This window comes from Marmota marmota, unplaced genomic scaffold, assembly GCF_001458135.2.
Source record: "Marmota marmota marmota unplaced genomic scaffold, marMar, whole genome shotgun sequence".
NCBI classification, from domain to species: Eukaryota; Metazoa; Chordata; class Mammalia; order Rodentia; family Sciuridae; genus Marmota; species Marmota marmota.
The window spans coordinates 43,571,148-43,593,539 of NW_026000229.1; the positions used below are offsets into that span (position 1 = coordinate 43,571,148).

The window sequence follows — 22,392 nt, forward strand, 5'->3', positions numbered from 1 at the left end:
AATGTTATTTAACTAAAAAATACACTGGTCTCAGGGAGAAATAAAGGAAATATTCAATGAGACATTTGTTCAATGAAAGGACATGGAATAAATATAACTTAAGATATTTAACTCCTTTCCTTTTCTAATCTCCTAATCATTTTCCAGTATATACATCTATATCATAATATCATACAATTCCCAATTTAAGAAATGGAATTTTTATTATAAAAGATCTATGAGGGAGCAAGAACATAAGTAATTTTTACAAAGACCTGTATTATAAAAACTAAAATAATCAACAACGGATCATAATTAGTTTTGCTTTTAAGGAGTAAAATATCAGTTTGGGCCTAATAAGAAATATTAATGACATATCTAGCTTATTCACCAGGCCAAGGAATGCTAGTTTAAGTTGAGTAAACAGTTTTCACTGATTTTATTTTCCTTGGACTGCCTGAGGCTGGGAAATTGCTCACCAAGATTGCTCTTTCAGTGACACAGGACACGAGAGTCATGAGATGCCTCTAATCTAAAAAGACAGTCACCACAGAACACAGGCTTCACTCTCCTAGAGCCAATGCCTCGTGACATTTTCAGTTACAGTCCCAAAGCCCTGCTGGAAGCTCCAGTGAACACTCAGTATGGTCCACCCAGGAGAATGTCATTTGAACACACACTCACCTCCCTGCCTTCTGATGTAAATGTACTAGATAGGGTAAGCCATGTAAACTGCTGTTTTATAAGCCCAGTCAGGGTGAATATTAGCAATTTCATATGATTTAACTCATACATTTTCTCAATTAATTCTTTGTTTATTACATGTACTTGTAACAGATAAGGGTTTAGCCACAAGTAACATTAAAACAACACAAATAAGAGCTATATTACACAGACACACTTACAACAGCTTCCAGAGACATAAAATTGTCATTCAAGAAATGTTTAGTGTATACCTCCTAGGAACCAGGTAACAGAGGGAGAATCAAGTTGTTAATGTCTGTAGAGAAGCAATGATGAAAGTTGCAGTAGCTCCAGTTCAATGGATCATCAACAACACTGGTAGAAAATGAGCAGCATGACTCCCCTCCCTCATGCCCTGCCTCAGTAGGGGCCACAAGCACCTCTCACCTGGAGGACTGCAGCCCTCCTCAGTTGTGCTCTCTGCCTTTTCACTTGTCCCTGCCATCAATCCTCTTCAACAGCAGCCAGGGAGAGCTCAGAAAATGCAAATCTGCTCAGATCACATATTCCTCTGCTCACAATGAGTCAGCTGTAGCACTGTGCTGAGCATGAAATTGGGGAATTTTAAAAAGACCTTCAAAGACCTCTTGTCTTCCTCTACTATGATAGTTCTCAAACTATAGGCCATATTAGTGGGATAACAAATTAGTAAAGCAATTTGAGCTGCACCTCTATCATTTCCTTAAGAGCATCTGATGCATCACATACATCACATATACTAAGTTTTGTTTAATAAAACTTTTCCCTCTGCCTCGTGTGTGTGCACGCACGCATGTGCATACACGCGCAATCTGGGTCTCGAGGTAAAAATGCACTTCCTATTCTTAATCGCACTATAAAAAGTTTGAAAAATGCTATTCAGAACATCACTTCCAACCTTTCTCTTGCTTCGCAGTCACTATGCTCTGGCTACCCAGGCCTCCCTGAGGTCTTTCAAAGAAGCTAAGCTCCTCTTCACTCTGCAGCCTCCTACTTGAATGTCACTCCCTAAGAGTACCCTTCCTGGACCACCAAATTTAAATTATACCCATTCAGAGCATCTCCACAACACTCAGCATATTTCTCGAGTGACTATTTTATCAACATCTGTCTCTCTGGCGGCATTACAAGCTCCAAAGGAGTCAGGGCCATGTAAGCTCTGCTCCCTCCAGCATCTGACACACTATCTATGCCCAGCAGGTACTCTGTCAATATCCACTGAATGAAATAATGATAGACCTCTAACTTTCTCCTGATTTTATTCTTAAATGAAACACATGATCAATTTCCTAAGTCATTGTTTAGGTGGCCCTTTATCTTTTATCATGTAGAATGTACATATATACACATACGTATATTTGTACATACAGCCATAAACACAGGATGAATACATAAGTATTCTGTAAGTAGGTTAAACATATGTGTATATATATATATATGTATATGTGGGTATATGTATATCCACATATACACACTCATAGAAGTACACACACACACACCCAAACATGCACAAATACATACACTCAGACATGCAGACACACACACACACACACACCAACACACACACACACACAGGCATACATACTTTTATGTGTATTTTTTTCTGCGAAAACTAATGTGGAGGGTTTTTTGCAGTTATTTTCTCATGTGTTTAAATCCAAAATTCTTAGTATAAAACTGGAGTGCTGCTTTAACCATTATTTAAAAAAAAAAAATCTACTTGGAGTTTTAGAAGAAAAAGGGTCAAGCTGACCCCCAGTGGTGAGATTGCAAAATGGCTCCTAAAATATTTGGAAAATACCCAGATTACCTATCACACAGAACCACATAGCCAGCCATGCAATATACATTACTCAACACTTTATTTTTTTTGTATATTTGTAGCAAGTAAGGGTAATTTCATATTTTCATTAATATAAAATAAACAGAATTGTATCACACAGCCAGCTGTAGCAGCTTCCACAGACAGTATAAGAAATTGCCACCCATTTATGGGCAATCAGAAAATTTGAGAAATCTCTTAGTTGAGATTTAAGATCTGAAATTAGCAAATTACATTCAAAGAACAGAATTTAAAAATGCTAACACATAATCTTTCATTTCACTAGTCTGAACAATATTAGGCTCTTAGTTTAAGCTGTCTGTTGTTACTTAGCCTTGATGGTATAAATTCTGTTTTTCCAACTAAACAGTAAATCCCCTGAGTACAGAATCTATTTGAGGATTAAATAAAATAATCCATGTGTATGCTAAGTGCAGTGCCTGGCATAGACTGATATGCAATAAACTCTAGCTACTATTATTATCATCATTACCAGTATTATTAAATGACATTTTATTTCTAACACATTTCATATCTGACAGGTGCTCAATTAGTGTTACTAATTATAAGAGAGAGAAACTCTAAAAAGCAGAGTTATGCATATGAAATTATATTCTAGGAAATTTGTCCTTATAGCAAAGTTTGGGAACACAAGAAGACTGAAGATCGTGGTGCCTAAAGAAGAAGATGCTACCATCAGCCTCCAACATATACGTGAGTGAGGAACACATTCTTCATTCTGCCTCCTGCCTCCCTCTGCCAGTGAGCACAGCTTGACATAATATCTGAATTTTGTGGGGCAAGGCCCATGATGAAGATTGAAACAAAGGGCACCCACCTGCTTGATGGGCAAGGGAATTAACTGTTTCATGGTTCTCATCAAAATTCAACTCCAAATGTATCTACAGACTTCTGGGTAGCTTATCAATGCCAGTGATAGGCTACTAAACTCATAATATTTCTCAGCCTTTCCCCCCTCTTTTGGCATCTCAGTAATGATATACACTAAGATGAACACTTAGAAAATCAGGAAGGTTTTTACAAAAATCTTCATCTTTGTGAAAGTTCTGCCTAATGGTCTACAAATTGCTCCTTTTCCCTCACAGAATTCTCCAGAAATTAAGAGATTTAAGTGTGTAGAGTTGATAATGACAAATATAACACATGAAAAAGGCTCAGGACTTATGCCTTTATAAACTTAGCTATCGCAATTCAAATATAGTCTATACTCAATTTTGTTCCAACAGCGGTGTATAGACTACTAGAAAGGGACCAGAGGACTGGATGGAGATAGGACAGTCAGGATGTCTGCAGGTCTCTCATAATGGATGCCAACCTGCCATTTGGTTCTTCTGGGGACAAAGTCCAACCCAAGTTAATTTTCCACTTGGCAATCGTGCCTGGATCATTTTGCAGTGGGAGTTACCATAAATGTGACTGTGTTGCACAATGAGCAAGGGCCTGCCAGAGGCCAGTGCTCAGTGACGTTTGCTTTCAGTTAGGAACTATGTGTGTGATGAATGGGGTAAACGAAAATGGTTCCTGTAAAGGAAATGTCAGTGTTGGCAGGACCCACGACCCAAAGAATATCAGTTAAAAACAGATAAAACAGTCTTGTCATTTTCATGGCACCTGCTTCCAAAGTGCTTAAAGTTCTGGCCCAAAACAATATTCTTAAATTATCCAATTCCTCACAAGGCAGACAAAAGGGCATGCAATATTTTTTCTCCTCCACCTTTAAAAACCAAGGAAGTCGAGAGCTAAAGTCCTATCTATCCCATTCTAATACTTCCCTCCTGTCATAGGGAAGAATAGGACCTCCTACAGAAGGGTTATTGACCACTGTAAGAACTGCATCTCTCCAATGAATGGCACTTCTGATAAGATACCAGAGACTGGAGTGTTTCATTTATTATAGAGCCCAAAACCTGACCATGTTGCTACACAGAAGTGAGCAAAATTGAGATGGACCTACTGGTTAGAAAGGAGAATCTCTAGAAGTAGCTAAATGGTTTTTTTGGAAAAAAGGAAAAGGGAAATAATAGGGATTTAGAGATTGAGTTAGAAAATCCTAAACTTTATAATCAGACTTTGGGTTTTTGTTGTTGTTGTTATTGTTAATATTTGAGTGGTCTTTTTTTAAAAAGTGGTCAATCATAGCATTCAAAGAAGCAATTAGAGATTATATGTCCTGATCCCTCACTTTAGAAATTAGTAAACTGAGTCCAAAATATTGCCTCAAATTCACAGTGTTCCTAGTGCCAAGCAAGAGAAAAGAAACCAGATCTTCTGATTCAAAATCTTATGTTCTAGTAATGCTGCATGTTCAATGGAAAGACTGCTGGCTCTGAATCAGACAGACCAAAAACAGGTTCCCAACTCACTACTCTTAAAACTTTTGCAACTCAAAATCTGCTTTGGTTATCTGGAAAATGGGAACAAATCTATTACTTTGCTTGTATTTCTACAGTTACTCAAGTACTGACAATTGTCTAGATCAGAAGTTGGGCATACAGTAGGAATTTGACAAAAGTTAGGCATTATTATTTTTCAATCATAAATTTTAAGAAATATTTGTGTGTCATTGGTGGCCTAAAAGCTTTGCTAGGTACTATAAAGGACACATACAGAAAAATAAAATCACTGTTCCCTCCAAGATGCTTCTTATGAGCAGGACCTTTAGAGCATAAAAAGGAAAATGAAACTACTCAGGGAATTGAACTTTCAGTCAGGAGGTAGATTATATATTGAGATGATAAGATTATGTGAATATACATAACAGTAGTATTTCATAAAAAATGGGTTTCCTAGGTTAAAAAAAAAAAGCCTATAATTTTCTCTATTTCAGTTCTTCTCCATATGGAAAAGCCCTAAGAAGGGAATGCCAGATAGTTCTCAAACTTATTTGACTATGAAACCTTTTTGCCAAGGAGCATTTCAAAGGGTCTTTGTTTGGTATAATGACCTTTGCAAGACCCTGGTTCAGACCACCTTGATATAGTAAACAGAGGCAGAAGAACAGCTGGAAGATCATGGGAAGATTATCCCTAAAAGCTAAGTCCAAGGTCCCAAAGAAGTCCTCCACCAAAAAAGCTTGAGACCCATGCTAAACTCAGGTTGCCTAATTACAAGGAGATTTGCACAAAGAAGAAGGCATGAGAAATAATATTTACTTGGTATGTGCTACAGAACCAGTACCACCTGAAAACATCATACTGAACATCCTGGGAGAGAGATCTCATCATCACCATCATGATTATTATTGAACAGTTGCCAAAAACTGAGAAAGCTAAATCCCAGACAAGTTGATTAATTCCCAAGGTCACAGACAAGGAGTTGGAGTCCTAACTCCAAAACCCGGGTTTCTTTTCTTTTCTTTTTTTTAAAAATGAATTGCTGAGGATCAAACTCAGTGCCTCACATGTGCGAGGCAAGCGCTTTACCACTGAGCTACAGCCCCAGCTCCCCCCCGTTTCTTTTTCACATTGTCATCAAGCATAAAATAATATGCCACCTAGTCTTCAAACTACAATATGGGGAGAGATCAGCTATAAAAGATCTGTGAAAACAATTTTCAAATCTTAGCTCCTAAGCAACCTCAAAGCAATAACTATTTGTACTGTCAGAGAATGAGTTTTATCATAGACCTCTATAGGTTTAATTCTATTTCTACCCAGTAATCATGAACTTGCTGTGCAATGGCTATCCCATGCAAAACCTTCTCAAATAAAAAACTGCAAGGAACCATTAAACATAAGATGTTGCGTTTCCAAAAATGAAGTTAGAAACACAGAATTGAAAAACAAACAAGATGGATGCAGAGTATCATGAAGCAACCCTAAACTCAAGGCAGTTTGATAAGTAAAGGGCACACTTGGAAAAAAATTAAAGAACTTTACTGTGGTTACATTATAAATGACATGAAAAATGCTTGATATGCCACCACTTCCCCTCTAGATATTTAAAAAGTTGATCAAGTTCAGTGAATTTGCAAAAAGGTAAGATGGCAGAAAATGATTGATTCGTGCTATCAATAAATTTACTTCTGAGCTATATGGGGAATACGCATGTAATTTGCTACACATTTTAAAAAGCCAATCCTGGGTCCAAGCCCTGTGCCTTCTCTGCAGCACTCAACAAACATCAGCTGCAGGGCATACATGATATTAAACATTCTAGGCTCCCCACTCCCTAAACTTTCAGACTATGGGCAGATAGTCAGCCATCCAATCAAAATATTTTAGGTGGTAAGGTTTCCATTTTGCTGGTGAATGAACTGAACAACTTCTCTACAAATCCACAGATTGGAAGACTAAATTTAGATGCCTTGTTAGGCAAATCATACTGCTTCTTTAACTCCTATGGAAGCATTCCCCAAAACCTAAATGTGATGCAAATCAATTCTTGTATATGGTGACAGAATGAACCACCATTTTGGTGCACTTCAAGAATTAAATCCTTCCTATTCTAGAAAGGCATGTTGAATAAATCCTGAAATATATATTTGTTAGAAATTCTAACAGGCAATAAAGGCTCTAATGAATGAATATCATACAAAGAAACGAGCACCAACACAGCAGCTCCCCCACCATTACCTTCCACCAATCCTGTGACAAGAGGGACTTTGTTTTATTCATGGAATAAAACAGGTAGGGATGCTATCCCAGTGGGTACCCACAAGGATAGCCAGGCTGGGATTTTTCTTTCTACGTATTTTATGAACAGCATCTTCTCTGACAGGTTGGTGCTGCTGCCAAACTAGCTGTTTCACTGTATTATTATCACTGAGAAAATGGGGTTAGTTAAAGCACAGAGGAGTCAAACAGGTGACCTGGCCAGAATGGACAGTGGCAAACTGGAGAGAAAGTCCTAGTTGAAGTGATGTCTACTACCAACACTAAGAGGCCAAAGTCACATTGAAAAACACTGTCATCAGACTCCTCCCACTTTTTTTAAGAAGCTGTTAGAAATCCATCTTTTTGTATAAAAATCTCTACATTTAAAAAATGTTTATTTATTCCTAGAAGTTCAATTTTAAAAGGTTGTGCTTGCAAAGCAATATACTTCTCCAGGTCAGATGAGAGCTAAGAGTGGCCAGTTTCCTACTAAGAGTTGTCAGAACTTTCTGTGACTGCTGGAATAGAGACTGCTAGTGCCCCAATGGGAGTAGTGTGCCTTGGCCATAGTGTCTTAGCAATTAGGTGTAAAATCGTATGTGGGACAGAAAGAAAAAAAAAAACTTTTAAGTTTACTAATAGCATCAAAGAGTAGATAATGCTTTGAGAAATTAACTTTCAAAAAAAATCTAAGCTATAGTTACATTTTTTTTTTAACTTTTCACTTCAGTGAATCATGCCTTATTAGTCTAACTCATATTTTAAATGGAGATCATGATCACAATATACTGTCTTTTCTCCACTGCCACAGTTTGGATCTGGAATGTCCCCCAAAGGCACATGTGATAAAGGTTTGGGCCCCAGCCTTTCACACTACTGGGAGCTGGTTGAATCTTTAGGAGTCGAGCTAGTGGAAGGAGTTGGGGTCACAGGGGGCATGCCCTTGAAGGGGCTATCAGGACCTCAGCCCCTTACTGCTTCTCTCTTTGCTTCCAGCATGCCATGAGGTGAACACACCTCCTCTGCCACTGGCTCCAGTCATGGCAGACTGCACTACCACAGATGCAAAGCAACAGGGCCAAGTGACCACAGACTGAAACCTCTCAAACCATGAACCAAAATAAACCTTTCAGCCTTTTAAATTTGATTCTCTCGGGTATTTGTTATAGTAACAGAGAGTTGACTGATATAAGAACCTTTTCTTTGGGGCTGGGTTGTAGCTCAGTGATAGAGCACTTGCCCAGCATGTGGGAGGCACTGGGTTTAAATGAAAATCCATCAACAACTAAAAAAAAAAGATTAAAAAGAACATTTTCTTTGAGTTTGAGATTTAAGATCATAGCATTTGCAGAGATGACATGAGATAATATATGTAATGTGCTTAGAGCAACACCTACCACAGAGTAAGAACTCAAAAAGTGTAAACACTTAATCCTGCTGTGAATATTATTTAGTGGTCCCAGCTTGACTAGGCTAGATCTACAATTTGGGGAAAACTAGTGTCAACTCTTATACTTGACTGTTAATAAAACTTCTGTTTACAGAATCACTTCTATACCTACCCTTTTCACAAACCTGCATCTTAAATTATCACCCATCAACTTCAAATCCTGAGACAGCTGACAATCTATTCCACACCAGAACAAAGAAAAAGAAAGAGAGGTCTCTGTAGGGCATTCTGCAACAAAGGAGATGAGGATCTTTCTCCCCAGGGGACAGGTACTTTTCAACTCTCTTGTTTCTTCATGAAATGGACTCATTGCCCCCAACTACTTAAACCTGCCTGGGTTGGTTAATTCACACACCATGCTGCTAATATATATATATATATATATATATTTTTTTTTTACTTTTTGCTACTGATAATGACTTCATGTATAATGCAGAATACTACCTCAAGTATTTTATAAAGACATATTATCATTTGCTAAAAAGGAGACTATTGCAATACATCTAGTAAGTGGCTACAAAATATATAAAGAACTCAAGTAACTTGATGGCAAGGAAACAAATGAGCTGATTTAAAAACAAGCAAAGAAACAAATAGACATTTCTCAAGGGGCTGGGGTTGTAGCTCAGTGGTAGGGCACTTGCCTAACACATGTGAGGCACTGGGTTCAATCCTCAGCACCACATGAGTAAATAAAATAAAGGTTAAAAAAAAAGAACACACACAAAAGGCCTGCAGGTATTTGAAAATATGCTCAATGTCACTAATCAGGGAAATGCAAATTAAAACCACAATGAGATATTACTTCATACTTGTCAGAATGATTAATACTATAAAAAGGTAAAAGAACAAATGTTGACAAGAATGTAGAGAAAAGGGAACCCTTGCACACTGCTGATGGAAATGTAAACTAGTAAAGCCATTATTAAAAACTGAGATCTACCATATGATTCAGCAATTCCACTACTGGGTATCTATCCAAAGAAAATGAAATCACTATTTCCAAGAGATATATGTACTTCTTTGCTCATTGCAATATTGCTCACAAAATCCAAGACATAATACCAGTCTATGTATCTATCGGTGGATGAGAAGATAAAGAAAATGTGGTAGCCAGACACAATGTAATACAACTCAGCCTTTAAAAGGAGGGGACTCTGTCATTTGCAATCACATGGATGAAACTAGAAGACACTGGATGAAGTGAAATAAATCAGGCAGAGAAAGACCAATACTGCACCATCTCATTTAGAAAGATGAAATCATAGAAACAGAATAGAATGTTGTCTACTAAGGGATAGGGAGTGGGAGATAGAAGAGAAGGGAGAGATTGGTCAGAGGACACAAAATTTCAATCAGAAATTAGGAATGGGCCTAAGAGATCTACTGTGGTAACCATGGTTATGGTTAATAACAATGTATTTTATACTTCAAAATTGCTAAGAGAGTAGAGTCTAAATAATGTCATCACAAATAAATTACACACATGAATTAATGCATGTCAATGAACTCAATTTAGTCACTCTACAATCATCCATATTTTAAAACATGCTATATACCACACATACATACAATTTCTATCTGTCAATAAAAACAAATTGAAAAAAAGAGAAGAAGAATATAAGATCCATGAATTCATTAAATTAGCAAGCAATGAGTTAGCATTAAATGAACATGAAGCTTATTTAAATTTTGCTATTATTTTTTCCTGAAGTATGGGGTTACCCCAGCCATCAATAGACTAGACTGCAGGTCTGATTCACTATCTAGTTACTTGAAGCTAACATTCTAAACTCCCTGCTGTAAGCAATGCAAGCAAAAGCCAACAACAGGACACGAGGATTAGATGGCAAGACAAGGGAAATGATCCCTGTGTTATGCTGGGCTTCACAAGTAAGGATGGAGACGGTAACTTCCCAGCACTTCCTTTGGATACAGGATGGCTCACATACCTCTTACTCCTACCAGCTCCTTTTCCTCAAGGGCCTTAATTTGCAAGACATCACACTGCAGGGATGTGCTGAGACAGGTGGACATGAACTCATGCTTGGGAGCAAGACCAACACAAATAATCTACACTGTGCATAGGAAAACTTTTAAAATAAAATTCATACAATGAAAGTCTAAATACTCTGTCTTCTTCCCTGCTTTAAAAAAGTTATTTTTTCTAATAAAATACAAGTCTTTTATGTTTCTCCCCCTGCCAAAAAAAAAAAAAAATTAAGAACTGAATTCAATTAAATATAGAGTCCAAGACTTACATCCCCAGGATAAGCTCGTGCCCACTGGCAGGTGCAAGCTACAGATACTGGCAGGTGCAAGCTACAGATACTGACTAGTTCAATACTTCACACCAGAAGAATATTTACTTCAGCACATGACAAAACTAAATATCAGATAACCAGTTCAGTAGAATCAAAGAGATATACCTGCAGGTTTTCAATTTCTTCTTTGTGTTCCCTCTTCAAGTGTAAAATAGCAGCTTGGTATTCTGTAAGATCACAAAAGAAGCCAGGTTACAAAGAAGCACACAATGAGGCACAAAGTTCAAGTGGGCATCTCCTAGGTCCCACAGTCCTTTCTACAAATAAGCTGAGACAACAGAAGACACAAATGACATTAACCTGATGAGAGATGTTAGCCTTTGGGCCCAAAGATTACAAGTAGCTCGGGGTAAAGGAGAAATTCCTTCCTGTGAAAAACTCTGAATTATTTTTTAAAAGTCCCAAATTAAGCAGATAGGACAGGATTAAAAAGGCAAAAAAAAAAAAAAAGCAAGATGAGTGTGTTTCATATAAAGACCTGGTCAGGTGTTTATCTTGAAGGAGGAGTTGGAAGCTAGGGCCCCACAGAGAACAAACACAGATGTGTTAAGAGCAGGAAATCAAAGAAAACTTTCTATGTGAGATCAGAGAACTCTATTTTTAACTGCTTCCAAAAAAGAAAAATCTCCATTTGAATACAAGGCTAAGTAAGCACACAAGGGCTGGTTTCAGTCTTCAAATCTCTCAGGAAGACCAGACTATTTGTCATTTGAATGAGAGATTCTAGAGCAAATTGAGGTTGAAAGGAGGACAAAAATAAATTTCTGGTCCAATTTTCATCTGTGTCCAATAATGTTTATTCCAACAATAAGTCCCCTGTGCACATGGGAACTTCAGCCAACCACTAAAACTCTGCTGGCTACAGATGAAGCAGCCAAGGCAACTTATTTCTACTCCTAGGAGAGCAGCTGAGCATGTGGGGTCACAGAACAACACATGCTGCAGAGAACTACAAAGCAAAATGCTATGAGGATGTATTTTTGTGGAATAAGCCAGTTCTTTTGCCTTTTTTTTTTAACAAATGTATTCAGGAATTATATGAGTAGGAAAGAAATCCGTCCCTCATTTAAAAATGTGCAGAAGACAGTTTCTCTATGTGGACTTCATAGAGTAGACAAAGCTGAGGTTCCACTTCAAAAGTGGAGGAGGAAAATCTCTGGTTCAGCCCCACCCGGCAGCAATCACAGCCAGCCACACCGCTGCTCCTATGAGGAAGGGGCTTCCTTCTCAGAGCTGTGAATTGGTTAGCAAGCTCTTGGTTCTACAACCACACCATACCTCAAGTCAAAACACCTGTCAGCTTCCTCCCACAACAACTGCTATAATCCACCCACTACTCCTCCCCAGACGACTGCAGTGCCTTCTAGGAGGAAGCCTGCTCTCTCTCTTAAAAACACCATGACTGATTCTCTTCACATCAGCCTGAGTAATCTATTAAAAACATGAACTAGCTCATGTCTCATCCCCAGCTTTCCACTGCACCTGCAATCCAATCAAAGCTCCTTGCATCAGCCCAAGAGGCTCTTGGTTCCTGCATACCTCCTCTCCCTGTCCTCTGGTACTCATGCTCCTCCTTGCACATTACAAAACCAAGATACTAGCTAGTCCTTGAACCTATCAAGTTCTTTTCTACCTCAAAAATCTCTGTTAATACTGGAGACCAAAATAATAATGGGCTGTGTACTCCGTAGTAAGCATTATTCTAAGTATGCATAGAGCACTGATTCAGGACCCCTCAAGGATTCCAAAATCCACAGGTGCAAGTCCCTTATATAAAATGTCATAGTAGATGCATATAATCTATGCACATCTTTCCACATAATTTAATTCATCTCTAGATTGTTTATAATACTAACGCAAGGGAAATGGTATGTAAATAGTTATTATACTGCATTAAGGAAAAATGGCAAGAAAAATATCTTCACTATAGACACAATTATTTTTCTTTAAGTATTACTGTAGTAGATTGAATCCACAGATGGGGAACCCAAAAATATGGAGAACTGGCTACTTCATGTGTGTTAACATACTCATCCCCATAATAACCTATTAGGTAGGTATCATTATTATCACACTGTCAACGAAGAAACTGATACACAAGAGGTCAAGTTTCATCCAAGGAACTGGAGTAATTTGAAGAGTCAAAAAATAATAACAACAACATAATTAATTTAATAGATGAATAAATAAACTTTGGTATGTCTGTAGAATGGAACACTATTTAGCAATAAAAAGGAATGCATGCATTAACATGGATGAATGTCAAAATCACTGTGTAAAGTAAAAGAAGTTGGTCTCAGAAAGCCGACACTGCCTAACTCCATGTATATGACATCTGGAAAACACAAAGCTAGAGGGAAAAGAACAGATTAGAGGAGCAGTTGCCAGATAATGAAGATGGGAGGGGGTCTGACTATGTAGCCAAAGCACACAAAGGAATTTTAGGGAATGATAAGCCCATTCCCTATCCTGATTATGGCAGCACTTACATACATCCATACATGTGTTAAAATGCAAAGTACTGTACATCAAAATGAAAAATTCTATAGTAAGCTAATTTTTTAAATTGCACAAATATTATACTTCAAATCTGTGAGTTTAACAGAGCTAGTACAAATGAACAAAAATATGCAAAACCATCAAACTAGCAATAAATAATTTAAAAATCTAAAAGATAACATTTATAGTATCTCTGAGAATACAAAGTATCTAGGAGAAAAACTTAAAAAAAACATGTAAAGTCTTCAGATGATAAAATAATAACATTATTAAAATAGTTTACCAAAACAGCCAGTGAAGAAGCTGGTTTTCACTTTCAGGACTCAGTATTGTCGGGTGCCAACTTTCCTAAACTGACCTATAGATCTAAAATTTCTTGAGAGCTTTGCTGGGTTTGAACCTAAGGAGCTGATGCTAAAGTATATATGGAAGCATAAATTGCCAATGAAGGCCAAGAAGTGCTTGAAAATATAGATTAACACTATATAACTTGTCTAACAAGAATTATTATTAATACAATGTCAGAATTGTGGGACTAACACAGGAATAATGACTAGTTAGAAATATACCATGAATTTATGGTTATTTGTGATAAAACTAGCACTGAAGATCCTTTGCTTACCCAAAGAATAGCATTTCAAGAACTATGGGCTGGGAAAAATGGGTATTCTTAAGAAAAAACATGAAATTGGACCCCAACTTTATAATAATCTATTTCAAGTTAATTAAGAGCTAACCTTAGGCTAGGAAAAGGTTCTTTAAGACACACAAAAAAGCACTATATATAAAAGGGAGAAAAACCTGATAGACATATGACTATATTAAAATTTTAAAAATCTTTTTTCCCCTAAAAATACAATATAACAAAGACAAGCCATGGAGTGGGAGAATCTAATTGAAACACACAGTCAACCAATATCTAGTACAAATATATAAATAAATTCTACAAGACATGAAGAAAATGGAAAACATGTTTTTAAAACTCCACAGGTACTATTAAAAGATATCCATATAAAATATAAACACACACACATACACACACACACACACACACATACACAATGATTCTCAATAGTAACCAGGAATATGGTCATCCCTTGGTATCCACGCAGAATTGGTTTTCCAGAACCCTCATATATAACAAAATCTGCAGATGCTCAAGTCCCTTATATAAAATGGCATAGAAATTGTATATAATCTACACAATCCTCCGATATACTTTATATCATCCTTCAGTTACTTACAATACCTAATAGAATGTAAAAGCCATGTAAATAGTTAGCATACCATATTGTTTATGGAATAATGACAGGAAAGAATCTGCATATGTTTAGTGCAGGGGCAATTTTTTTTTAATATTTGCAATCCAAGATTGGTAGATCTGCAGATGCAAAATTTCCAGATGTGGAGCGCCAACTATATTTAAAGTCTGAAAAAAATTAGTGTTGGTGAAGAAAAAGAGCACTGAGAGCACTCATACATTGATAATAGGAGTGCAAACCAGTATAATCACTAACAAAATGTTTAGCATTTTTTAATAATGTTAGAGATACTCATAACTACCCAACTCAAAATCCTTTTTTTTTTTTTGCAAAGGGGGTGGTTACCAGGGGCTAAACTCAGGGGCACTCAAACACTGAGCCACATCCCCAGTCCAATGTTTGTATTTTATTAGAGACAGAGTCTCACTGAATTACTTAGCGCCTCGCTGTTGCTGAGGCTGGCTTTGAACTTGTGATCCTCTTGTCTCAGCCTCCCAAGCTGCTGGGATTACAGGCGTGTGCCACTGCACCCGGCCCAAAAATCCTAACTCTTGTTGTTTAGATCCTAGGTGTCACCCAAAGTCCCATGTGTTAAAGACTTGATTCCCCAGAGTGGTAGCATGGGGAGGGGGTGGAACCTTTAAGAGATAGGACCTAATGGGAGATCTTAGGTCCAGGGAGCAAGCCCCCAAAAGAGAGGGTGGGAATCCAGTCTCCCTTTCCTTTTTTCATGCCCTGGTCATGAGGTGAATGGGTCTTCTCTGCCACATACTCCCACAGTCCCAGAGCAATGGGACCAATAAGTCTCTAGATTGATGAACTAAAATCTCCTAAACTGAGCCAGAATAAACTTTGCCTCTTTTTAGGTTAGTCAACTTAGTTGTTTTGTTACAGTAACAGAAAGTTCACTAACACGCTAATTCTAGGCACTTATAAATGACAAAAAACTATAAAGGAAAGCAAGTAGTAATATTAAAAAGTCTGGAGAAAGATGTCTCTGGGAGAAGAGGAATTGAACTGGGTTGTGCTGGAGCAATATGATCTTACATGGGTGTTCAAAGAATGATATTTAACCTTATAAGTTTTATATAAGTATCTCAATATCTAAAATTAAAACAGGAAAATCTGCTTTTCTTTACAAAGGTACATTAGTTTTCTCATATATCATATAGAGAATATTATATAGGCACAAAAGGATCTCTAGATTGATGGAATAAGAAGTATAGAACAATTTAGAAAGTTTATAAATATTGTATCTTATTTGATAATATATATCTAAACCCTAATCAATGTCAAGCTTCTACAAAGTAGTCAAAGAAAGCCTAGTTAAAACACACTTCTTGCAAAATTGAAGCCCCTTGGGAATAACATCTACCTTCCAAATAGAAAATACACAGACTATATTTTGAAATCATTCGTTCTATGTAAATTATACATATAAGGGTGTGACAGAGTTATGACTAATTCATTAACACAATGACAAAGGAGATAATTGCAAAGCCAACACCCAGCCAGGCATGCTTCATCTCCTCCTTAAACAAATGTTTTTGCCAACAGTACCATCGTTACAGGTGGCAGGAAAACGCCCTCTCCCAACAAGCATGATAAATAGAATCCCTGGGCGGCATGCAGAAGGAAGTCAATGCCTACACTAGTGGAGAGTTCATTCTGAGGGCTTGCAAGGGAATGTAACAGAAGATAAGGGTTTCAGAATAAGGTCCAGGAGTCAAGGCTAAGCTGGGGTTCCCAAAGGTGTGCTAGGGACAGTCCTCCTCAGTTAAAAGCAAAACTGAGGGGTGAGGATGGTGAGGCGGAGATGTGAACTCAAGGCCAAAGATGTTTGTAATTGTTAAAAAGAGAACTTGACTCTGGTATCCAATAGCTCCAGGACTCTATAATCCTGTGAAAAAGAGAAAGAGATTTGGGACCTAAGTGCTTGAAAAGGGCAGGTCCCTTTGAAGTCATCTGGGTCCCAGTGGAAGTTACTGAATGAATTAAAATGATCTAACTCACACACACAAAAAAGGCAGCCTCAGGTATGTCCTTTAATAAAAGACCAAACAGAAAATACAAAAGGCTCCTAATGCAGAATTCAACATTCTGGGGGAAAAATAGGAGAGAACTTCCCCCCATAAAAATAAAGTTCTTTCCAGCCAAGTGTTTAATATATTAGTCCCTTCTTTTTGTGGTACACAAACCTTCCTTTGCGATCAGTTCATAATATCAAAACATCCCTTTTGCCAGAGGTCTGGTTTGTGTTCTCCAACTTGCCAAAAGCATAATTAAAACTCATCTCATAACATGCAAGGTAGGGATCTGCCATCACTGATCAAATCATTGTGTCTCAGTTACATTTGAGCGCAGGTCATATTACTGAGCCCTGTTTCTCAAAAACAGTTCTAAGAACTTCACATTCAATAACTCAGGCTATCGTCATATCAAACTTCCATGACAGGCCCTGTCATGTCAAGGCTTATTTGGTAGATGAGGAAACCAAGGTGCTTAGGTCGAACGACTTTCCCCAAAGCCCAGGTAGTTAAGTGTCAATGATGATATTCACACCAGAAGAACCTGTGCCGTTTATCCTGCTGACTTTTTGTTTGTTTGTTTGTTTGTTTTTGATTACGTGTTTGTTATTGCTGTTCCTTTGGTTGGGAAACACAAGGTACAAACAGAACGTAAAATCCCTAGAAAGCTAAAAGTTGCTAGCTTTATCCAGATATGAGAATCAATCATAGACTTGGGAAGACTTTTCCATAACATACATACATTTATTAATATACTTATAATGGGGATTGAACCCAGGGGCACTTTACCACTGAGTCACATCCTCAGCCCTTTTTATTTTTTATTTTTTGAGACAGGGTCTCACAAAGGTGCTGGGGCTGGCCTTGGATTTGCAATCCTCCTGCTTCAGCTACCAAAGTCACTGGGACTATGAGCATGCACCAAAGTGACCAGTTCCATAAATTTTTAAAAAAGGTATTGTGTATTTGTGATCCCATGGAGGTTTAAGTAGCCTGGGGTCAATATGACAGTTATGTCTAGTGCCATCAAACTATGAGGTTAGGGGCTGGGGATGTGGCTCAAGCGGTAGTGCGCTCGCCTGGCATGCGCGGGGCGCTGGGTTCGATCCTCAGCACCACATAAAAATAAAATAAAGATGTTGTGTCCACCGAAAACTGAAAACTTAATATTAAAAAAAATTCATTCTCTCTCTCTCTCTCTCTTAAAAAAAAAAAAAACAAACTATGAGTTAAAATTTGTTCATGTTCTCAAAGAAACTCCCAGGCCTATACTCACAGTGATTAATTTTGATTTTATTTATATACTCTTTCTCTTACTTATATGTGCTAGACTTTCCTCATCACACACTCATATAACAATGGCAAACCCACATCATGCACACTGTTGGGGAATTAGAACCACAGCACTATTCCTGTGGATATATTCCTATAGATTCTGATTTGTGCCGATTCTTCTCTCATTAGTCTGACCCCTGCCCCACATTTTTAATATTTTCAAGTTGTTCAAACTTCAGTCTGAAAAGGAAGGGATTCTTCCTCAGAATTATAATAAAAGAATATTCAGTGCTTCCAGAGTTATAAATCCATGTCAGAAAGTTTTTTTGTTTTTGTTTTTGTTTTTGTTTTGGCGGGGGGAGTAATAGATATCTGGACTTTGACCATTGATTAGTTGAATATTTGTTTTAATGTTCACTAAAATAAAAAAAAAAATCAAACTAGCACAGAAAACCCATGACTGCATGAATATCACCACTTTAAGAAGATGTAGATCAGAGTTTGGTCCCTGGACTAGAAACATCAGCATCACCTGCAATTATTTAGAAATGCAAATCCTTATTCCTGTCCTAGACCTGTTGACTCAGAAACCCCAGGTGTTATAACAAGCCCCCAAGTGGCTATATTACAACACAGTTTGAGAACAATCCCTTTAAAATAACTTTCATTTTATTTAAGAAAAAAATTTATTAAAAGAACAAATTAAATGAGAGTAAAAGGATCACAAATACATTCCAAAAATAAAGAAGCTGGCACTTGAAGGATGACATTTGGGGAAATGTGCTAATTATTAACGGATGCTTACAAGTTAAACAAATTCATCCATGAGTGAATGGAGATACTTTCTCTAATCATAACACTGATGAATGGCCACAGTCATGAAAGGCAAACTCACAAACCATTTGCTCCAAAATCTATGAGTGAAATATAATTTGAGCTCTTATATTTAATGAGATTAGGAAGACAAATTGTGAAGCCTGATCTTGGTACACCATATACCCATCCATAAAGAAGTCCACAGTAACTCTATGGTTTGGAAAGAACATGACTACCTTTATGTCTGTCATAAATGCTGGAGGATTTAAAGTCAGTGACACCAAAAGCAGAAAATCTAGTGTGAATACAACATCTTTTATTTGTAGTCCTTCAAGAATCTGAGGTATGGTATACTAAATATGGTGCAAAATTTAACTCCATTTTTTGATGTTTGGCTGCTGAGAGCTTTTAAACTTCTCTCTTCCCCTGGGCCACACTTCTGGGCAACATGATAAGCAAGCACTGGCAGGGTCAGGTCATGCAAGCTGCTGCCCATAAGTGTGGACCTCAGCCAGGCATAATCTCTGCACACCGTGGAAACCCCAAATCAGTCTTGTGCTCTTACTCTCCCTCAAGTCACTTCAGGGCCAGCTTGGAGGAGCCTGCCCTTCTCTCCCTAGAAGTCTCATTATATGAATAATAAACCTTTGCATGTCCTTGTGTGTGTGTGTGTGTGTGTGTTCAGTTCAGTAAAGAGTCCATCTTGCCTCTTCAAAAATGAAGAGACCATGTAGAGGCTAAATGAATAATTCATGAGTGAACCTCTTACATTGTTTTATATGGGTACAGAAAAGGGGACAGGTTTTTTATGTTTGAAAAATACAAGTTTGGTTAATAGCTGAAAGAAATAGTATGAATTTAGGAATTATAACTCTCAACATCACTCCTTGTTCAAGAACATTTAGGATTTTCTTGGCAGAAATATAAAAATTTCAATATTAACCCCACCCCCACCCCCACAACTCAATCCCAAGTCTCCAAGTCCACCAGCTCCTTATTGTTATGGTCTGAATGCTTATGCCTCCCCAATTCTTATGTCAAAATCCTACCCCCAAGGTGGTGGAATTAGGACATGGGGGTCTTTGAGAAGTGATTAGGTCACTAAAGCAAAGTTATCATGAATGAAATTAGTGTCTTTACAGGAGATTTCAAAGAGCTAGCTTATTCCCTCCACCATATGAGGACACAACAGAGATCATCCACCCACTAGGAACATGCCATTGATGAACAAGGAAATGGGCCCAAACCAGACACTGAATCTGTTTACATCTTGATCTTGGATTTCCCAGCCTCTAGAACTACAAGAACCAAATTTTTGTTGTTTAAAAACACCCCAGTTTGTGACATTTTGTTATAGCAGCATGAAGACACTAAGACACTCTCCATAATTGGTAGTCTCTTTCATTTTGCCAGGTACTGAACGAAGTATTCAGTGCATAAAAATGAACAGCACCCATGTCTAACTCAAAAGCCTTCTCAGGGTATACATCTTTGAAATGTCTAAGAAGCTTTCAGCATTTATACTCCAATGTTAACTCATGAAGTTTGTTTTCTTAAAAAGACTTTTATTTCATCTAATTATTTTATATAAGGTGTGAAAAGCTGGAGCATTGTTAAGCAAATATTCATCCACTTCCACCTCCCCTTTCCACTGGGAGGCAGAATACTTCCCATGGCTTTTGGCTTGGCCATGGGACTTGCTTTGACTATGAGCTAAAATGGTGTAAGAGGAGATTTAAATTTGATTGAAGACTTTGGTTTGCCTCCTCTACTCCTGGTATTTCATATAAGAACACGTCCTGTGTAGCTACTTACTACACACTCAGCCTGGGTCCCAGAGAGAAAGATGTACCAACCCACACCCTACCCAGAGTGAACAGTCAAGCCTAGCCTGGAAGAGCCCAAACTCAGCTGAAGCACTATTGATCCTTAATACTCATACAAAGAATCTTTCTTACTGGAAGCTATTAAATTTTAGCATGGGTTGTTACACAGCGACATTGTGGCAATGGCCAATGAATACATATAGTAAGTTTCTTGCCAAATGTACTATTTAGAGGCACATATCACTTTGGAGACTTGAGATAAATGGGATGACATCTAACCAAATAAAACAGAGAAAAACGGGTTAAAGGGAAGAAGATAAAGGGTGAAAATTAACATATTTGTATTGTTTAATATTTTGAAAAATGAATTCAAAATAGCAATTGGGCCTTTATGTTCTAGAATGGTAATATAAAATAGGTACAAAGGTAAATGAACTCATGGCTATGTCCCATAGACTTTTACTTGTGTTCCAAAAGTAAGTATTTGGGGCCTTTTATGGACATATTACCATGGAGAAAACAGTCATTAAGTCAAATTCTATCTGCCAATCCTTGGCTACTTTGCCTTTTTATTTTGTCCTCTTGCTCTTATTTTCTGTAGCTTTAAAAATCATAGTCAACCATTAATGACTAAGAAACAGCTTCTAGAAAGTCACACATTTACATTAGAATAGAATGTAGGAAACAACTGAAAGTACCTGATTCCTGCCACTAGGTGGCAGTCACAATACTCCATATTTAAAGGAAACCTGCTACCAAATGCCACAGCAACCCCTGAAGGATTTGATCCGGGTGGAAGGGTATAGTAGGGGAGAGATGAGGTGAGCCAAAGTTGTGAGACCACCACTTTTCTTTTACTTGAAGGGTGGATTAGTGTGGATATGGTAACCATCTGAGAAAGATTAGAAGAGTACATATTTATTTTCAATAAAGTGACCCAACAGACTTCCAGTGTTAGAGGTTCATATTTGTTAGCACACTTCCAAGCCTACATAGCAATGAAGTCTAAAATATAAAACAAGAAAGTTAAAAGTCAAAATTGGGTAGCAAAACAATTGTAACACGTTGGAGAAACAGAAACGGGACAACAAAGCAAAGAGTGCTCATGGCCTGGAGCTCTGGGCCTACTGTGCCCCAATTCCAGAAGCAGACAGGCAGGATGGCCCAGAGTTAAGTTACTACAGAGTGACAGGGACCCAAAGTACCCTGTAGAGCAGGAAATCAGGGCCATGCTTGCTGCTTAGAAAAGGGAGTGAGCAACCATAAAGAAGAATGAAATCATGGCTGGTAAATGTAGGTAACTGGAGGCTACCATGCTAAGTGAAATAAGCCAGTCCCCAAAACCCAAAGGCCTAGTGTTCTCTCTGATATGCAGATGCCAATTCACAATAGGTGGGGGAAGAGAGGAAAGATGGGAAAGGAAAGATAGCAGAATAAACTGGACATAACTTCCCTATGTTCAAATCTCTAATCCAGTCCCATCCCTGAGGGTGTAGACAACAACCACACCATTAACTCAAGTGAAGAGCCCTGAAACACTATTATAAGACTAATTTCTGGCCTGGAAGTCTTACAAGGTCAGGTAGAAAAATTGCAAACATAAATCATCCTATAGATCATGAGCCTTCAGACCAAACTTCTAAAACATGGATGAAATCTGTCAAGACAGGCAACAAAGCCAACTGAAACACAAAAACCACTGAATAAAAAAACATTTTTTTTTGGTACCAGGGATTGAACTCAGGGGCACTCGACCACTTAGCCACATCCCCA

At 37.8% G+C, this 22,392-nt stretch overlaps 1 protein-coding gene across 7 annotated transcripts in view; it reads right to left on the bottom strand.

Annotated features, from left to right (window-relative positions):
* The window catches only part of Fmn1 (formin 1), a 399,662-nt gene that overhangs the window by 224,640 nt on the left and 152,630 nt on the right, over positions 1–22,392 (bottom strand). For 6 of the 7 annotated variants that reach the window (XR_007343831.1, XM_048793077.1, XM_015480855.2 and 3 more), the window contains one exon: positions 11,020–11,081. The exons of the other annotated variant lie outside the window; for it this stretch is intronic. Coding sequence is in view for 5 of the 6 variants with exons in the window: in XM_048793077.1 (XP_048649034.1) it covers positions 11,020–11,081 (62 nt within the window). In the remaining variant the exon portion in view is untranslated. The remainder of the gene's footprint in view (positions 1–11,019; positions 11,082–22,392) is intronic. 7 annotated transcript variants of the gene reach the window in all.